Below are 20,464 nucleotides of genomic sequence, written 5' to 3'. Positions count from 1 at the left end.
CTGCGCTGATGAGAAGGGAGTTCCCCAGCGTGTAGGTCTGCTGCTGGTTCTTCCTCCCCAGGTGTAGCACCTTGCACTTGTCAGTGTTGAAACCCACCCTGTTCTCATCTGACCACCCCTGTAACCTATCTAGGTCCGATTGCAGCCTGTTCCTCCCTTCTAGCTTGCCCAAATCCTCCCACATCTTAGTGTCATCAGCAAATTTGAATAGGGTGCTTTTTACCCCCTTGTCCAAGTCACTGATGAACATGTTGAACAGCGCGGGTCCAAGGACCGAGCCCTGGGGGACCCCCCTGCCCACATCCCTCCAGGTTGAAAATGACCCGTCCACCACCACTCTCTGGGTGCGGCCCTCCAGCCAGTTAGTGACCCATCTGACTGTGTAGGTGTCGACGCCACAGTCCCCTAGTTTTTTAATGGGAATGGGGTGAGAGACAGCGTTGAAGGCCTTCCTGAAGTCCAGAAAGACTACATCCACTGCTACACCTGCATCTAAGGATTTTGTGACCTCATCATAGAAGGCCACCAGGTTGGTCTGACAGGACCTGCCTCTAATGAACCTGTGTTGGTTGCCCCTAAGTATACACTCCCCTGCTGGCCCCTCGCAGACATGCGCCAGGAAAACTCTCTCAAAAAGCTTACCCAGGACCGAGGTAAGACTGACTGACCTATAGTTCCCTAGGTCCTCCTTCCTCCCTTTTTTGAAAATGGGAACCACATTGGCCCTTTTCCAGTCCTCTGGCACCACACCAGAGCACCACAAGTGCTCGTAAAGCCGTGCCAGGGGTCCTGCAATGACCTCTGCTAATTCCCTCAGCACTTGGGTGGAGGTCATCAGGACCAGCTGATTTAAATACGTCCAGTCCTTCCAGAAACTCCCTGACTAGATCCTCACTGATCCTAGGCCTGGGCGCGCCTCCCCCAGGGCCTGAGGGGGTCCTGGCAGACAGGCTGATCTGGTCCCTGCTCAGAAAAATGGAGGCAAAGAAATCGTTAAATAGGTTAGCCTTGTCGTCTGGTGTGACAACCAGATTTCCTAGCGTGTCTTGCAGAGGCCCCATGTTACCGGGTACCTTATTTTTGCCCCCTATGTATTTAAAAAAGGACTTCTTGTTGTCCTTAATCTGGGTAGCCAGTCCCAGTTCCATCTCTGCCTTTGCCTTCCTGACCGCCCCCCTGCAGCCCCGAGCAACCGAGGTATAGTCTTCCCTGGTGATGGCCCCTCCTTTCCATTGGGTGTACGTCTCCCTTTTAGCTAGGAAATGTTCCCATATGCTTTTGGTGAGCTATGGGGGCTTTTGCGCCCTCTTGCCCAAAGGGAGGTAATCCCAACGAGGGTCAAAGGGGGCATGGAGGATTGTCTCCTTAAGGAACGATCACTCCTCTTGGACACCCGACTCCCCTCTTCTCCAGGACCTCAGTACTTCCCCAACTATTCTTCTTACCTCATTGAAATCCGCCCTCCTGAAGTCCAGGGCTGCTGCCTTGCTGCAGGCTTTTGCCACCTTGCGCTGGATGGGGAATCCCAGCAGGCGATGATCGCTGTTGCCCAGGTGGTCGAGCACCTGCTGCCCCCACATGAGGTAGTCGCCTGTGGCCAGCACCAGATCCAACAAGGCATCTTCCCTGGTGGGGCTGTGCACCTTCTGAGTTAGATGGAGGTCCTGTATCTCGGCTAGGAACCTACACGAGTGGTCAGACCCGGCTGACTGCTCTTCCCAGCAGATGTCTGGAAAGTTCAGGCCCCCCATGACTCATGGCACACCTCAATTTTTGAAAACTGAGTGAGATCCCATTTCAAAAACTAATTTATTATAGTACTGACTTCCGTGCAGGGTTGGGCAGTGGGGGGTAGGGGGAATGGCCAGGCACAGATGAGTCTGAGATTATCTGCTTCTCTTTGCAGCACTATTCAAAGGTTTGCTTAGGAAAACCCTTATAGGGCAAATCCAAATGAGCGCACACATGCCTGTTGCGGTACCTCAAAGCAGTTTGAGATGCTTTCAAGAGATACACTAAGAACGAAAAAATGTTCCCTGTGCTGTGTATTTGCAGTAAAGGCTCTAAATTTGTTACCAGGAAATCTCAGTATCAAAAAACTTGGAAAAAAGCAGCGCAGGCCATACTCCTAGTGTGTGCCCCGAGGAAACCAGAGGCTAAATCCTCCAGGGAGATGCTCTGGGATCTGGCCAGAGTGTCTCCATGGAACTTTTACTGCACAAGCATGTTGCCTCAGTGTGCTGGACCCAGGCGCTGTCCCAGGTAAGCAGGGACATTGGGGGTGGGGGGGGGGGGGAAGGACACGACTGTGGTTTCTGGGCGGGTTTGTTGGTATGGTGTGTGTGTGTGTGTGGGGGGGGATGTGGTGGGGAGGGCTGCCACATGCTTGCCTCCGGCGGTGCACAGCTGGGCCGTCAGGGCAGTCATGGCCCACTGCAGGCACAGCCCCCTGGTTTGCATATGCCAAATGGACCTGGCCTGCTAGTGTGCCTTTGGACAGGAGCCACAGGTGGTGGCAGGAGTCACTCCAGGGGAGTGAGTGTGTGTGTTGAACAGGAGGTATGCATTGCAGGAGGTAGGTAGGAGGTAGGTGGCAGGGGCAGGTGTGTGGTGGCCCCCCTCAAAAATTCCCACCAATACCCACCCATGAACCCCCCATACATCCTTCATATACACAAAACTCCTCATACACCCACAAACCCCACACCACTTCCCACCCCCATCCTACAAACCCCACATCCCCTGATGTCTCACTCTGCATGCCCAGCTGCCAGACAGGATAAGTGAGACTTGCTGGAGGGAGCTGTGGCTGCAGGGGCAGTTGTCCCCACATCCTGTTTAGTAAAGGAGTCAAGGGGAGCTGTGATTTTTCTATGATAAAGAACCCAAAAGCAAACACCAAAGCATATAGATATTTAGAATGTTTTTTATTACATTTAGATAGAAGCACTGGTAGGCTTCCAAATTGCTTTAAAATTGTAAATATATCAATAAAACATTGCTCAGCTGATCTCTCCCTGTCTCGCATATACATGATTTGTTTTTATTGTGGAAGAATATGGATTTTTGGATATTTTAAAGAATGAATTTGGGATTTTTTTTTTTTTTTAAATCGGAGAATTTGCAAGTTTTAAACAGGAAATATGAGGATTCCTGCTGGTGAGGCAAGTGGCAGGAGCCAGGGAGAGAAGTCTGCCCAGGGCAGGCACTGGGGACCCAGCTGGAGGGCAAACAAGGTGGCAGACCTCCTGGCCCCAAACGGCCAGGAGGACGTACTTTGACAGTTCAAAGTGGGCCACTGCACTGAGCACATCTTCCAGGCGATAGCTGCCCAGATAGCAGGGCAGGGGGAAACATGGCAGCAGTGCCGAACAAAGGCCAAGTGTGCAGCCACAGCCCACTGGCAGCTGGCCCAGAAGCGTAGACGGCTCTGCTGCAGTACCCATACCATGACCCAGGCGGTCAAGCAGACCCCGTCCAAGTCTGGCAGGCGTGCAGGCACAGGCCTGCAGATCCAAGGAGGTTGATGCTGTTGCAGTGGGTAGAAAGTGCAGGGGCCATTCTAGATCAGGGTTGCTGCAGCTGTCCAGCTGGCACATGGGGCTAGTGTCCCCATATGTCAACTGGCCAGGCCTCAGAAGCTCCTATGTGTCTATTCAATCTTTGTGGGCTCTAAGACCCACCCAGCTAACAAGTAGCCTCTTCTCACAGGGGCTAATGGAAGAATGGGACAACTAAAATCTTGGGACAAAGGCAAAAACAGGATAGGAGTGATGTGACGGTCAAAGGGTCAAAAAATGTGAAAAATGAGTGCTCGAGGGGGACACTGAGCAGAGCTCCCTGCGCTGCACCCACTGGTCCTCTGCTCAGAGGCATGTGCAGACCAGTGAGAGGAAAGCAGCCCTGCGGTCCCCAGGCACCTTCCTGGCCAGAGCCTTCTTCCTGGTCATGTACGGGGCCCACTTGGCCAGGGCCAGGGCGTCCTGGGACTTGGTGGAGCTGCAGGGGGGTGACCAAAAACAAGAAGATGGGCGGTGAAATTCAATTAGAACCTCAGGAGGAGGTGGAGGGGCTGCAGCCCAGCGCACTCGAGGATCATGTGTGCCAGGGTCTCCCTCTACCTGCAGAAGGGGCAGGAGACCAGGGTGTCGGTAAAGCTTGCCACATTGGAAGAGGCTGATAGAGGAGGTGCCCCTCCACTCCAGAAATATAAATAAGACAGAAATTTAGTACACATGATAAAATAAATTTTAAAAAAATTGATACTTTAAAAAATCCATAGTTGCAACTAGAAATCACATTCAGGAGCAACAGATTTTGGCACCTAAGTTCTAGGGAAACATTTCCTTATCAGCTTCCTAATAATACTTTCAGAAAGATGTAAAAGTAAGTAATGATAAAACTTACTAAATATTGCTGTTAAATACAGTACTTGATATTGGAACAGACCATACTACCATCATCCATTTGCAACAGATGTGGCAAATCTTTGCCAACTGTATTCCAACCATGGAGGAAAGGGAAGGCAAAGTTAATAAAAAATTATGAAAATGAAGGTATAAGGTGGCCTGAAAACAAACAAACAAAAAAAATCAATTTCTGCTTGTCATCATATAGATATCTTCCATGCTTTAAAAATTTGGTATTTGAGATGTGTATACTTTTGATCAGCTCTAGACATGACAAAGCAGTCAATGGGAACAACTTATTTTTCTTACAAGCTGCTGCTTTTAACCTGGGTTAGAATCCTGACCCTCTCCCCTCTTAGTCATGAAGCCTCCAAAAGTTTTCTTCCACAGTATTTGGTTGAGCAGGGGACCAGGATCGTCTTGTTGGCAGGCATCTTGTGCCTGTTTTCTTCATTTCTGCCATTTTGGAATGAGGTCTCCCCTTTCAGCAGGGAAGAGCTGCAACAGCACCTCACACACCTCAAAAATTAAAATAAAGTAGTCTCAGAATTTGTAGCCATTTGGACTCAAAAAACTGTCCAGCAGGTGAACCAGAAGAAGGAAAACTGCTACACCATTGCAGCTCTTGGGACAAAACCAGCTGACAGTACAGTGAAAGAAACATCTGGAATTAAGTTACTTGTCTGCAGAGTAGTAAAAGCAACACAAAGCCCATTTTTCTAGGCAGGTCTGTCTGGAAAACAAGGAAGGCAGGATCTTAATTATGGAGAGGGTGGAACAAATTACAGCCTCATCTATACTGTGTCTAGAAATAATAGCTTTCCTTCACTTGCCAAACAGATCTTTAGAAACCTCTTACAATTTTTACATTTTCAAACAACAGGTGACAAAAACTAGGGACCTAGCTCATATGTAGGTATATTTACAGTGCTGAACATATGCTCTTGGTATGAACTCTGTAAGTGAAGTATATTGTTATAGACAATTAATTTAATTTGGTCTATGAGAACAACCCACACGTATATTTTTGCAACACATCTCATGTTTCCTGCAACTCTACATCAGCTACATTTGGATGGAGTTTGAACAGGTCAAACTGACCTTTGGAATCATGCCCACCTGAAAGGGTCAAGGGAAACAGTGACAGAACAAGCAAGACACTGAGCCCACCAGTTAGCCTCTTTGTAGTTTTACTGTCAACAAAATTCTGACTTGCAAATTAAACTATTCCACAGCTTGTAAACACTATCAACCAGTTTATCATCCTCCTTTTCTGTTTTCCAGTTTTCCCAATCTGTACTTCCTCTGTACAGAAAGGATCTTGCCAGAGATTGAACGAGTTGCACAACACTTTCTTTTTGCTGAAAGATAAGCCAGTAGTGTGCAAATTGGTTGTTCTTTGGAATTATTCCAACTGCTGCAGACAAATGTTCTTGTACTGTTCTATGGCATTTGAAAGCAGATAATGTCAATGAATAATTTGAAATTTATCCTGTAAAAAAGGGCCTCCTATAGACAGATAAAAGCTGACATTTATTTTCAAATGTAGGGAACATGAATCCTGTAATATTTTATCACCATAACCTTATACTGAAAGCGTCAAATAATTGCTGGAGCTGTAGAGAACAGGCTTTGCACACATGGCCTGTTCACAAGAACAAAGCAAATAGATCAGCATACACACAGCCTGATATGGGTATATGGCTAAACACAGCTAGTATGTCTGATTTTAGACCTCAACATTGGCTTTTTAAACCTAAGATTGGGATAGTTTGGGATTATCATTAAAATAAACCTTTAAAACAGAGGTTCAAAGTTTAATTTTGTAATCCAAAAGCAGAAATATTTTACATCCAAATAAAGCCATCTCTGTAGACTTGCAGATTAAGATATGCACATTACCCAAATTTGTTGAACAATATTGAGACTGTAATAACTAATCCATTGTTCTATAGTGAGGAACTGCTTCTAAAGGTAAGTGAAAGACTATATATAAGAAATTGAAACATCAAAAAAAGTGAAATGCTTTCAGATTTTTGATGCTGGAAAAAACTTAAATATGGAAAAGCATGTGGTGGCCCCTAGTGGTTGTTTCTCCAATCTCTCAAATTCGTCATATGCTTCAGGATTACAAACCGCCTGGTTCAGACACACCCAAATGCCAGAATACATTTTAAACCTAGCAGCTGGTGAGGTGATTTACAGCAAGACTAGCTAGGGAATGATAGAATCAATATAGGCTGGAAAGGAGTTTACCCAACCTTTCCTCCAAACAGCCAAACCCTCACCCCTCAGTGACTTGCTATAGATGCAGCATTGCTCTGTGTCTGTAGCAATCCCATTAGGTAAATAGAATTCAATCCCCTTACTAGTGGTGCTTTTTTCTTGAATGAATTCTGCAGTGCATAGTTTTAAGCTACTGTTGCATACCACATCAGCATAGGGGCTGCCTGAGGGCAGAAAGGGCAGGGGAATGCAGCAGTAGTCACCTACAAGCACCACTGGAATAGCTGGGGCAGGTGTAGGGTTTTCAAAAGGGGAGGAGGGCATTTATCTCCTTGCACAAGGGGAACTCATGGCACTATGTCAAAGAGGCATGCATAGTACTACACCAATATAGCATGTCCCAATAAGCTATGCCTCTTAAGCTCCTGACAGATATTAATTTAAAGCAGACAAACAATTTTGAGACTGGGGATCAGATTCCAATTATTCCACTTTTGCCAGTGCAGAGCAAGCCCAAGATCATGACACCCAACAAGCTGGGTGCCTGTCAACCAGCCAATTGTCAGCCCAGCCAGGGACCAAACCAAGGTGTGGAACTAGTGCTGGTGAGGTTCCTGCTTGGCTGGCAGTCAGTTGATTGTTGGCTGGGATCCAGCGACCACACCATGGTCTCAAATTGGCCTTAGTGCAGTCCTGGACCCAGCTGGCCAGAGTTGCTCAGTATGGGGTTTAAGGTCCCCAGTTTAGGAAGCCATGGAGTGCCTTGGCAAGCACTTTAACTCCTGTGTCGAGCAGCTCTAGAATCCTCTACTTCCCCCAGGCTGCTCAGCACAGGGTTTAAAATCCCAGGCAGGGGAAGCCCTTTGGCTTTCCCACACTGGGCCTCTGGTGGGACCAAAAAATTCATCTGATTCTCAGCTACTGGACACACCTTAAATTTAGGGCACCATATAAAACACTCATTTTATAATGCCTTTAATTGGGTGCATGTGTATTACCTTTCCTATTTATGCCACTATTAACATGCTAATTGCCGCATAAATATAATGTGCAGAAGGGACCTTAGAGCAGGGATTACCATGTGCAGAGCATCCACAGCATCTCTCAGCATGGCATACCTGAGAGATCTTTTCAGAATCCAGCACTATATAAAGAATAGCTGGCTTGAAGAATGCCAGAGGTAGGTCTGGATACATCCTGTAAGGAGCTCTGTAGTCCAGATGCAGCCCAGGAGCCAAGCAACTCTGACCCCACTACTTAAGGTAACTTCTGAAGGACTTCAAAATAATGTTCAAGGTAGGGAATAGTTAAATGCAAGCTGTCTCATGCATCAGCAGTTAGGACCTATGGTTTGTTGCTGACAATACAGAATCCAACTCTTCCCATATTTAGAAGCTGAGTTCTTCAAGTCAAATGAAGTAGTGATGTTCATCCCTTACAGATTCAGATTATATCTAGACTTCCCTTCAGAGCTTTTTCAGACAGTGCAAACTCATAAGGGAAAAACCTAGTTGATTCAAGATTTAGAGCTAAAACTACTATATAAAGCAATTTAAACATTTTTTCACTTCTGGCTTGAAGTACAAGCTGAGGAGGCAGCAGACAAAGCGTCTCTGCTACAGATAGATATTAAGCAACCTATTCCATAAAATCAAAATTTAATATACATTATTCTAATTTTTTAACCTCAATTTTCCAGTTTCATGATTAGATGCAATGGAATTCTTCTCTCCAAGTCTAAAGCTAAACCATTTTAATTTTTTCAAACCAATACGTGATATTGTTATTTCCCTAGAAGCTGACTTGGCACATTTCTGTGTACACAGCCCTGTAACAGACTTAGTACTGTAAACAGATGAATGCCTGCCAGCAGCTCTGAAATGGGAGGTGGTGTGAAGCAAAGACATCAACATAGCCTAAGAGTTGTCAGATAGCCTATTTAAAATTCACAAAAAGCATGTCAGAGTAATCTTACAATGGCACCTGGACTGAATACTTAAGCATAGACCAAATTTTGTACAAATATACAGAATAAAAAGTTCTTTTGCAACCAAACTGGAAAATAAAGATACAGAATAAATATAAAGATTAAATATTTTTTATTACTTCATTGGGTATTAAAGCATAGTTTCCTATACTCACAATTTATAGTTACAAATATTCTGTTTCAGTGAACTTAAGATTGCTCATAAGGGTTTCTATTTATCAAAAAGCAGTCTAGCAGTTGTGTCAAACTGAAAGCCTACTCAACAGAAAAGTTAATTTAAAATGTTGATTTAAGTAAGTTTTTCTGGGGTGGGGTTATACCATTACAAAACAAAAATATGCAAACATGAACTGAATATTAAAATGAAAATATAATAAACGGGCAAGGCCTCACACTTAAAGCTAAGACAGACAGGTGTAGAAGTAACCTTAAGTAATGATAGTTCAAGAGTAACCAATGACACCAACAATTCTGTTGAAAAACAAAACAGACAAAGACCCCCATTGTCACTTTTAAATATATATTTTTCATCAAAAAATATATGCTGTAAACAGAACCATTTCCCAATTAGAGATGGAACCAAAGTAAAAGAGTTAGAGTAAAAGGAATGTTTGTCGCAACTTGATTATTTTAAACAGATTTGCTCTTGGTGGAGCCTTTCAGTTACCTTCTAAATTAAATCACATCACACATTAAGAAAAGATGCTATCTAAAAATTGTAGACAAAGTGAGTTTTCAAAAAGGGTCCAATATCACACCAATGCTCTCAGATATGCAGACTGTATAAGCGCAATTATTACAAGTTAACTCAATTAACTTATTCAAATAGTGCTAGGCAAATCACTCCTCTAAAATAAACACTCTCTCTTCTAATTTTCAAGAGCTAAAGCTATACCTTGGAAAGGTATTTTTCCTCACAAGAAATTTCTAGCCAACATAGACAATAAGACTCTGCAACATTTCAAATCAATTATTTTGTTTTAATGAAATAGGCATTTCTTAAATCAAACATCATAGCTGTTACCTACAAAATAACGTATGTTTCATTTTGGTGGTCACACAAATCCAAGTTGAGCTGTAAATGGAAATCAAAGTAGTATGCTGCAGTGTTAAAATATCTAAAAATAGATATTAAATGTTTTATTTCAACTTTGCGATACTTCTTAGTGATCTTGGAAAATGTGGTATTTCTGCAACAGCATCTCTCACCAAAATTATAAAAATTGGCAGGTAGAATTCATTGTCTCAGTGATCCTCAGTAGGTGGAATTTTGATTCAGTAGGTGGAAGTCACCGACTAATATCTCATCACACTAAAGGTTTAAAAAAAGTGTTCAATGTTGTTTAAAAAGTGTTGTGGCCCCCTAAATATTTGAAGGCAAACTTCCTTAGTCAAAATAGTTTCAAAAAGAGTTTCACAAAACAATACGACAGCAATAATCAAAAAGCATGAATTGTATTTCTGCATCAGTGAGATCTCTAGCACTGAAGGGCTTTTCAGAGTAAAAAGCAGATTCTTTGGGGACATTAGTCAATTAACTTAATAAAACTCAGTTTTACGAGGATTTGTCCTTCCTGCTACGAGGCGAGTCTGCTCCATTTGAGGTTACTGTTCCATTTACTCCATTTTCTAGGAACAAAACACACACGTTGATTTATTTTTCAATCAGAACAACATAATTCACAATTTCATTACTTTAAGTAGTTTTTAACCAAACATGCAGCCTTAATAATTTTATTTTCCCAAATATTACTCTGCTAAATGCTTTAAGGTTTTCATAATGCAGCAAATGTGAGCCTTTAAAGAGAAAAAAAAAAAAAAAAGTGTAAAGACTGACATTTATTCTCAAAATTAGTATCCCAGGCTGCTTAGGATAACCAGAAGGTGAATTTTTTACTGTGTAAATTAGACTGAGGTTAAAATCCAAATTCAACTAAGTTGTAGAAAGATACAGTTCTTTATAGCAAAGTAAAAGACCCAACTCCTTTACATGGCAGTGACACACACGAGAAGAGTAAAACCATAAAAGACAACAGTGGTTCTCAATCTTTTTCAGACTCAAGGAACCCCTCAGAAAGTGCCAGCTCTTAGCTTTCACTCATTTATTGACTATAGGAAAATAATAGAGCAATTCTATCACAAAGAACTCAGAATGTTTGTGATGCTTTGGATGCCTACTTGAAATCTCTGGGTTCGTCTTTCAAATCACGTGCATTTGTTTGCACACCTGTCAGTCCTAACATTGTGTGGCACCCCACTGCACCGTTCAAAAGGTCTTACAGCTGCAGACACTGGTTGAGAATCGCTGCAATATATGATAAACACAGTAACTTTTACTTCCTGGTCTACAATCTGCTGACAACTTACCGTGCACCAGGATTTCCTTCCTTCCTCCCTCCCTCTTTTAAAGCATGCAGCCTGATGCATAGAAGTCTTTCCTTCAGAACATGCAGGACACATCCAGGTGTTCCACAGCAATCCAGCTTGGTACATGTACATGTATGTGAGAGAGTATACACAAGACAGACCATATACTACCTTTGTCTTTCCTTCTCCCAGAATTTCAGAGGACACCATAAACTGCTTCAGCCACTGATGCAGTCTCATGGTATCTATACTGTTCTAAGGATTTCTAAGTTAGTTTGTAATAGTAGTCCCTTCATAGCGTCTGATGAAATAAGATACTGCTTACATAAGCTTATAACTCTCCAATTTAGTCCAAGGTGCAACTTAACCCTGCTTTCTGCTTGCACTGGGATTTTAAGGGCCACTACATGGCCCAGGATAACAAGATTATTCCCTAGGCTAGGAAAGGTGGTGAAGAGCTGGTTTTATCCAAGGCAGTTATAGCAGCACAGCTGAAGATCTGGGTAAGATATTCACCCCATTCAGAGGGTTACAAAAAATTCAAACACAGTTATTCTTTTCTTTCCTTAAAAAAAACAAACAAAAAACTTCAAGCATCTTCAAAAGTTGCTGTTCTGTAGCGTAATGGAAGATTTGAGGTAGACTGCTTTACACCAAGAGAGATGCACTGGCAGTCACCAGGAATAACCTGTATAAATCAATCATTTTTAGCCTTACCACTTGTAAGTAATGTACCCTTCCTACACTTAGACTGAGAACTCTTCTACCACATCACTATACACATCTACAAAGTATATTTTATTAATAATGTTTTTCCATCAGCCTCACTCTCAGACCTTCTTTAAAATATGAAGTGCTGTGGAAAGTTGCAAAAACAGTCTATTGTAAAGCTAGTACATCTTCAAGATATATTTTTAAGAAATTTGTTCTGTGAATTCATAACAAAGCCACAAGGGCATCTGTGACTTGCAGGAGAACTGGATGCTTGACAAGTGCTTAATTAGCCTGTTTAAAGAAAGCCACAGAGTGTGTGCGTGCAAAAATTAAAAAACAGGTGACAAATATTACTTCCTCTCATTTTTTCCTTCTTGAAGATAGCTGAAATGCTTTCCTGAAAGTATTCCAAGTTTTCAGTCAAGAACATATATGCAAGTTCTATCCTTACATTGAAAAAGTTCTAAGCAAAATCAGCACTACCAACAGCAGCAGATGTATTTAATCCCAGTAACTGTATCCATATATTGATCCCCGAGTTTTTTTTCTGATGCAGTTTAGGTTTTCAACAAGCCCTTTATCATCTGATTTCAGATGAACATTCAAATCCAAACTGGTTAGACCACGCTACCATATTAACTATGTAGTCCCATAGTGGCTTACTCCGTTCACTTGAGGCCAGGAGTAAGTGATGGCAAGACAAGAAGTGAGAGTAATCTGCAGTCTAACCTGGAAACACAATAGTGGGAACCACCCCATATTACCAGGATATGTTGCACAATTTCCTTAACTCAGTCCAGTGGAAAGTTTACACAAGCACCTCATGTTACTAGGATCCCATAAATCAGGGCTGTCCAATTGGCAGTGGCCTCTAGGCTTCTGCCCAACTAATGCTCCCTTCACTGCTTTTGATGCAGTGGTGGCTGGAATCTCTGAGCTTCCTGGCTTCTGCTTCCTGCCCCCACTCTTGGGGGTGAGGCAGGGTGATGCGGTGGGAGGGGCCTGGGGTGCCCTAGTTGGGGAGGCAGGGGAGAGGGCTGGACTATTCGTATTGTGTACTCAGCAAGGGGAAGTGGCAGAGTGGGAGATATATGCAGCACGGAGGCTGGCATGCCCATGCTACACATGCAGTGTAGGAGGGCTTGATTTGCCTATGCTGCACAGTGACACGTGACATGCCCAGCCAGAAGAGGCTGCGTATATGATGAAGGGAGCTGTCTACATTGCAAGCAGCCTATGCAGTACGTGGTCCTTGGCTGTAGAGAAGTTGGACGTCGTTGCCACGAACCCATCTGGCTACAAAGCAAATGACTTAAAAGAACCTACACAAAATCAGCTCAGCTTAATACCACCATATGTAAAATTTCAAATTCTACAGGTAACTTTCACAAATAAGAGACTATCAGGCATGACATTTGATACACATAAGCATAAGTGAACAAACTTTTCTTGCTATGCACCTAAGCCACCTTTTTCTTCAGAACAGAATGAAGATTGAAAACAATGCTAATTTCTGGGCTTTTAAGAACTCTTTTCTCAGTAACTTTAAAATATAAAATCCCATCTACATTAAATTGGCAGAGGACTTCCAGGGCATATGCAGTATCTTGATTTTTGGTTTGCTCCCCAAATATATAATTAGGTGTATCTCTACATTTTCTCTTGACATGAATATTCACCTACTGGTTCATATCAATTTCAAAGGAATTTCACTACTCCGAAGTCAGCCAAATTATACAATTTAAATAGCTTATTCATGTGATTAAAGAGTCAATTAAAAAAAGTCACTGAAATGAGTCAGGTTAAGGTTCTTTAAATCTAACTTGAAAGTTTGTGCTATTGTAACATTAAGTTTTTTATCATTAAAATTATAATAAAAATACTAATATTGAAAGAGAATCTTATTTGAATGCTAAAAAGCCTGGAAAAAAAAAAGTATAAAAAAAAAAAATGAAGGCTCTAATCCCAACAGATTCTCAAAATAGGCACACAGATCTCAAAATCAAAACAATTGTTACATTGTCACTTAAGAATTGCTAGTTAAGAAAAGCATTAAGACGCTTATACACTTTCAATACATTAAAAACAAAACACACAAAGCAACCAGTAACTTTGTTAAACACTGACCAACATTTTTAAGAACAAGCAACTTGCTGCTTTCGGTTGCTTTTTTGAGTACCTGAAGAAACACCTAAGTGATTTAGGAACACAATTTCCATTTACTTACACTGCAAAGGCTGATGGAGAGTATATTTCAATCCAGTGATTCTCAAACTTTTTAGACTCAAGGCACCCCTTAGAAAATGCCAGCTCTTACCTTTCACTCATTTTTAACTACAGAAAAATAATAGAACAATTCTTCTGTTGCAAAGAGCTCAAACCACAAACACACCAAAATGTCTTTAATAACATTTCCTATTTGAAATTGCTGGGTTTATCTTGTGAATCATATCTGCACACTTACTATGCAGTGTTAGCACTGTTATGCTGCACTGCCCCTGAAAGGATCTCAAAGTACCCCTGACATCTACAGCAACCTGGCTGAAAACTGTTGCCCCAATCAAAACATTCAGCATTCATAACTTGTACAAGCCAAATATAACAGAAAGCAGCCATGGCTGGAAATCCAGTACAGACTGCAATTAATAGCATTACCATAGCTCCTAGAAATCCCAAATCAGTAACCAGATCCCACTGTGCTAGATATTGAATTCAGGATCCTGAGGAAACGAATGATGGAGAGCAGCAGAGTAAGGACCCCGGACTTTAGAAAAGCAGACTTTTGACTTGTTCTGGGAACTCATGGGCAGGATCCTCTGGGAAGCTAGTCTGAGGGGGAGAGGAATCCAGAAGACTTATCTGTATTTTAAAGAAACCTTTCTGAGATTGCAGGAACAAACCATGCCGATGTGCACAACCATCCTGATGTGCAGAAAGTCTGGCAAGTATGGCAGAAGACCAGTTTGACTAAGCAGGGAACTTCACTAAACTAAATCACAAACAGGAAGCTTATAAAAAGTGGTAACTTGAACAAACTAGGGAAGAGGATAAGAGTATTACTCAGGCATGAAGAAATGAAGTCAGGAAGGCCAAAGCACAATTGGAGTTGCAGCTAGCAAGGGATGTGAAGGGTAACAAGAAGGTTACTGACATACTTGTAGAAATCAAGAGGCAGATCAGGGAAAGTGTGGGTCCCTTATTGAATGGGGGAGGCAACCTAGTGACACAGGATGCAGAAAAAGGCTGAAGTGCTCAAAGTAATTTTTGCCTCAGTCTTCACAGGCAAGGTCAGCTCCCAGACTACTGCACCTGACAGCACAGTTTGAGGAGGAGGTGAGCAGCCAACAGTGCTGAAAGAACAAGATCAGTCAGTCTCACCTCAGTCCCTGGAAAAAATCATGGAGCAGATCCTCAAGGAATCCATTTCTAAGCACTTGGAGGAGAAGGTGGTGATTAGGAACAGTCAGCATGAATTCACCAGGGGCAAGTCATGCTTGAATAACCTGTCTCCTCTGATGAGATGACTGACTTTGTGCATGTAGGGAGACCAGTGGATGTGGTAGGGGTTTAGGTTGTAGCCATGTTGGTCTAAGAACATAGGCAGACAAGGTTCCTTGGGTGAATTTGATATCTAGGTTGGTCTAATAAAAGATATCAAATTCACCCAAGGAACCTTGTCTGCCAGTGGATGTGGTGTGATTTTAGCAAGGCTTTTGATACCGTCTCCCACAACATTCTTGCAGGCAAGCTAAGGAAGTACGGCCTGGATGAATGGACTGTAAGGTGGATAGAAAACTGGCTGAAGCATCAGGCTCAGAGGGTAGTAATCAAGAGCTTGATGTCTAATCAGCACCCGGGATCAAGTGGAGTGCTCCAGGGGTCGGTCCTTGTGCTGGTTTTGTTCAGTATCTTCACCAATGACTTGGAAGATAGCATAGAGTGCACCCTCAGCAAGTCTGCAGATAACACCAAGCTGGGGGGAGTAGTAGATATGCTGGAGCATAGGACTAGGATCAGAGTGACCTAGACAAATTGGAGGATTGAGCCAAAAGGAATCTTACGAGGTTCAAATGAGGACAAGTGCATAGACATGCACTTAGGACGGAACAATCCCATGCACCAGTACAGGCTGGGGGCTGACTGGCTGGGCAGCAGCTCTGCAGAAAAGGACCTGGGGATTACAGTGGACAATAAGCTGAATATGAGCCAGCATGAGCGAATATGAGCCCTTGTTGCCAAGAAGGCTAATGGCATACAGGGCTGTATTGGTAAGTCTGTTGCCAGTAGGTCAAGGGAAGCGATTATTTTCCTCTATTCAGCACTGGTGAGGACACATCTGGAGTACTGTGTTCAGTTTTGGGCCCCCCGCTACAGAAAGAACGTGGACAAATTGGACAGAGTCCAGCAGAGGGCAATGAAAATGGTGAGGGGGTTGGGGGACATCACTTCCAAGGAAAGGCTGAGGGAACTGAGCTTATTTAGTCTAGAGAAGAGAAGACTGCAAGGGGATTTAATAGCAGCCTTCAACTACTTGAAGGGGGGTTGAAATAAGATGGAGCTAGACTGTTCTCAGTGGTGACAGAACAAGGAGCAATGGTCTTAAGTTGCAGCAAGGGAAGTTTAGGTTAGATGTTAAGAAGAGTTTTCTGACTAGGAGGGTAGTAAAACATTGAAACAGGTTACCCAGAGAGGTCGTGGACACTCTGTCCTTGGACGTTTTCAAGACCCAGCTAAACAAAGCCTTGGTTGGGATGATCTAGGTCGGGGATGGTCCTGCTTTGTATAACCAGGACAAAAATGATGGTCCCTGAATTTCAGGTGTCTGAGCTGTTGTTTGGTTCTCCAAACCCCTGATTTCTCCTGGAATTGATACCATTAGCTTCAGACCAAAACTTCAGAATAAGAGGTCTGGAAACACCAAGACACAGGGTGAAATAGCTCAGGCAGAAAAGAACCTGGAACTATTACAGTAGATTGCAGCTACTTTTCAGCTCTAGATAGAACACACCTAATTTAAACATCTTAAATATTTTATTTTAATAAATTATTTCATTTCTTGAATGTCCTTTCTTTTAGTGAAGAAGTGAGCAAATTGTACAATTTAAATGTATAATTCAGGAGAAAAAAAAAGTATGCATCTCATCTTTCATACTCCTCTGGCAAAAGAGCATAGCTGTAAGTTACAAGCCAGATATACACTAAACAAGTTCACACGTACATATTCTTGATTAAATCAGTTTACAAAGGTTCTTTTGAAGGTTCAGAATAGTGCAAAGCAAATTCTTCTCTCATAAGATGATGTTATCACTAGTTCAATAAAACTAGTCTGACACACATGCATACCTGTCATGATGTCAGACTGCTTCCCAACCTCCCTAAACAGTTTGGTAGACACAGAATAACTTGCATGGCTGCTATGTTCTCAAAGAGCACATTTATAGTAGTTCAACTGTGACACTAACACAAAAATATCCGTTAACATTTTAATTTTATATTTTTAAACAATGTAAAGTTCTTTTTTTAAATGATATTGGGGATAAAAAACAATCTTATAACTTCATGAGACTTGCATAAATGACAAATTAATTTATCAATATTCAGATATATGTAAGTCTGATGAACAGTCTTCTAGCCCATGAGATAGGTGAAAGCACATGCTTAAGGAAGGCTTTGAAAATTCTTAAATAGCTAGAGATTATAGATGTACCTTTTACATAACAAACTGGAAGACATCCAGTGAATATATGAAAGTCCGTTTTTAGATATTTGGGTAATATTCTACATAATTTGGTTTGTAAAACAGTGAGACCAGTTTCAAAGTTTTTTCCTTGCAATTAATCACTTCCACCAACCAACACTACCTCAAAACACCACTACAACTAATTTATCATTAATAACATTTTACCCAATTATGCCAATAAGCTTTTGTGTTTGCTGAAGCTCTTTGAGGACCAAAAGTGAACTGAACCCACACAATACAAACCTCTCTCTTTTTTGGAGGGCTTTCCTTTGGCTGCTACAAACTTCTTTTTCTGTGACGGGGGTTGAGAAGAAGAATGCTCTCTCCACCTTCTAAGTTGAAAATTGATGAATTTCCACATCATAAAAGCTTGAGTTGCACAGATTGATGCCAGTACACCGATCCTACAAAAGAGAGGGTGGTTGTAATAGACAGAACTATGTAAACGTGTCAAACAAAAGCATGGCTAACAATTTTGTCAAGTTTCCCAAAAATAAAGTAAAATAGCCTGATTACATGCATTTGTCAAAATATGGGCCTCAGACGTATGGAAAGCATTCCTTTCAAAAGACAAGTTACAAATTCTTTCCAACAGGCCAGTCACTCTCAGACATACCGGATTCTATGGCTGTTATACTGCTATGTTCACCTTCTGATTCCATATTATTTATGAATAATAAAAAATAAAAATATCACGAGAGCTACAATGTAACTTCTCAAACAACCCAAGAGAGTAATTTAGTTTTATTTCCTTTCTATTTAAAATTTCCCTTTCCCCTTCTGCTTTCCCATTTCTTCCTTTTCTTGTACCCTCTAAAAGTTTGCTGTACATCCCAGTTTGAGAAACAGTGAGCTATGTAAATTGGATTTTCCTCCCCTCTCCAGGAACACAATCCAGTCTGGTGCCAATTTATTTACTTCCTTATACATCTTAATGGTAATGAGAAATGAAAGCGAGTACAAATAAGGATACAGGTTTAATACAGAGCAAAATGAGATACCTAAAAGTTGATATTGCCTGGAGTTTGCAATCTGGGGAGCAGCCCCAGCTCTGTGGCATGCTCTCTCCTTTTCCCATGATGCCAAATAATAAAATCCTCAAGACTACTATGGGGTTATGGTTTGGGGAAAATGAGTAGATTATACTGCAACAAACAGTCCTTCTCCTTACTGCTGTGACATTATTCCATACTGTAACTCAGACCCCAGAATAAACTCCTTTCTGAAGGCCAGGGATCCTGGTTTTCCATTTCCCACAGAAAAACAGAGAAAACCATGGATTTCCCTTTTTTAATCAGAGAAAACACAGATTTCTCCTTTCAGCAGGGAATCCCACCACTTCCCTGCTTTTGCAAACAGCTCTGCAGGCTGGCTGAGCTCCAGCCTGCAAGAGCCTGTTTGCAGACAAGGCAGGAAACCCCCAGCCCTGCCCGGAGGGGGTGGGGGAAGGGCGAGGCCTGAGGCTCTGTCAGCCACAGCTCCGCTCAGATCAGCTTCACTCTTCACTCCTAGAGCCTGAGGTAAGTGGGGCTTGAAGGATGCTGGGGGCCCCTCTGGCAGGGCTGGGGAAGGAGGGCCGGAGCCATCCTTGCCCCCACCGGAGCAGGCGGCAGCCGTGGGAGAGCCGGCTCCATGTTGCTTCTGCTGCAGCTGCCTGTTATTGGGGGCAGGGAGTTGCAGACTTGGGTCCCTGGCCCCATAGCCCTTGCTGGGGGCCCCCTCCAGCAGAGTTGGGGGGCTGCAAGGGGCTTTTAAAATTTTTAATAATGGATTTGGGGGGTTTTAAATCAGAGAATTTGCAATTTTAAAATCAGAGAAAGCCAGGATCCCTGCTGATGGCAGTTAAAACTGGAAGGTCAGGCAGACTGCACAGCAACTTTTAGGATACGACAACAGCATGGGCCTTCACCAAAATACACTATCATGGCAGTATGGAAACAACCTCAGCAAGTGATGGGGATACTCGAGGCCTCTGCTGTAAAATCCTTATGTTTATGGATATTTACAAATACCTAAATCTGCAGTTAAGATTTATGGATACCAAGATCTGAAAATGCTATAGATCATTTTCCTAGGTAAGGAAAAAAATGCATGTCTCTTTGCCCTGGCAAGCTGGGCAAACTAGCAAATTCCATGTTGCAACTTTATTTTTTGGATCTTACCACATTTTTTCTCTCAGCACAACATAGGCCACAGCTCTGTTAAGTCATGATGCCAATAAATTAATTTCTTAACTATTTTAAAATCAAGTTTGTTTTTTTTTTTTTTTTTTATATGAAACAGTAATTTTAAGTCTACAACTGCTCTTCTCTGCCATGACAACCAACATTATGATTTGTTGTAGTACAGGGATTCTTCAGTTATTAACTTTTGCTGAAAGTCATATGCATGCCTTATTACTTTGCTGCAGGAGCTACAAACCTGATGTCTGCAGAGTTCAGATTAATAACCCATATTTCTAGCTTGACTATAACATACTCCATAAAATGCAAAGTACATATAAACGCAATGTTTAAAATTTAAATTTTACAGTACCTGAAGCCTAGCACATTAAAGTTTCCAGTACTGAAATCCAGCACCTGATTCTCTGCTCTAGCCAGACCAAAGCCAACAGTGAGGACAGAGAGAATCAAGGTTAGAAGTCTCCCCAAAACGAAAAGAACTGCCCACACTGAAAATCTGGGGAGAAAAAAAAAAAATATCATGCATCAGTAAGTTTATAAATTTATCATTTTGACCAGGTCCCAAACTAAGTCTTCCTGTTTATTCCCATTACTTTAGAATCCATTTACAATTGAGAAGGATAATGAAACTTTTAAAAAGATCAATACTCACATAAGGTATTATATTACTTTCAATACACACAGAATATTTTATATTTATTTACACATTTACTAGAGTAAAAAAAATGTAGTCACAGTGGAAGTTTAAATATTATTGGAAGGAATAAATCATATAATCTTAAAGAAAACAAGTAGTGTTCAAAACACAAAAATTTAAGTTTAAACAGTAGCGTTATTT

At 42.0% G+C, this 20,464-nt stretch overlaps 1 protein-coding gene across 1 annotated transcript in view; it reads right to left on the bottom strand.

Moving 5' to 3' along the window:
* Positions 1-8,717: 8,717 nt before the first annotated feature.
* TRAM1 (translocation associated membrane protein 1) overlaps positions 8,718-20,464 on the bottom strand; it is a 29,238-nt gene continuing 17,491 nt past the window's right edge. The window contains exons 9-11 of the mRNA XM_014606801.3: positions 19,979-20,122; positions 17,687-17,847; positions 8,718-10,251 (exon numbers count right to left, since the gene is read on the bottom strand). Of these exons, the coding sequence (XP_014462287.2) occupies positions 10,178-10,251; positions 17,687-17,847; positions 19,979-20,122 (379 nt within the window). The 3' untranslated portion in view covers positions 8,718-10,177. The remainder of the gene's footprint in view (positions 10,252-17,686; positions 17,848-19,978; positions 20,123-20,464) is intronic.

This window comes from Alligator mississippiensis, chromosome 3 (assembly GCF_030867095.1).
Source record: "Alligator mississippiensis isolate rAllMis1 chromosome 3, rAllMis1, whole genome shotgun sequence".
NCBI lineage: Eukaryota > Metazoa > Chordata > Crocodylia > Alligatoridae > Alligator > Alligator mississippiensis.
Note: the sequence above shows the minus strand (reverse complement) of the source record. Positions and strands in the feature narration are given on the sequence as shown.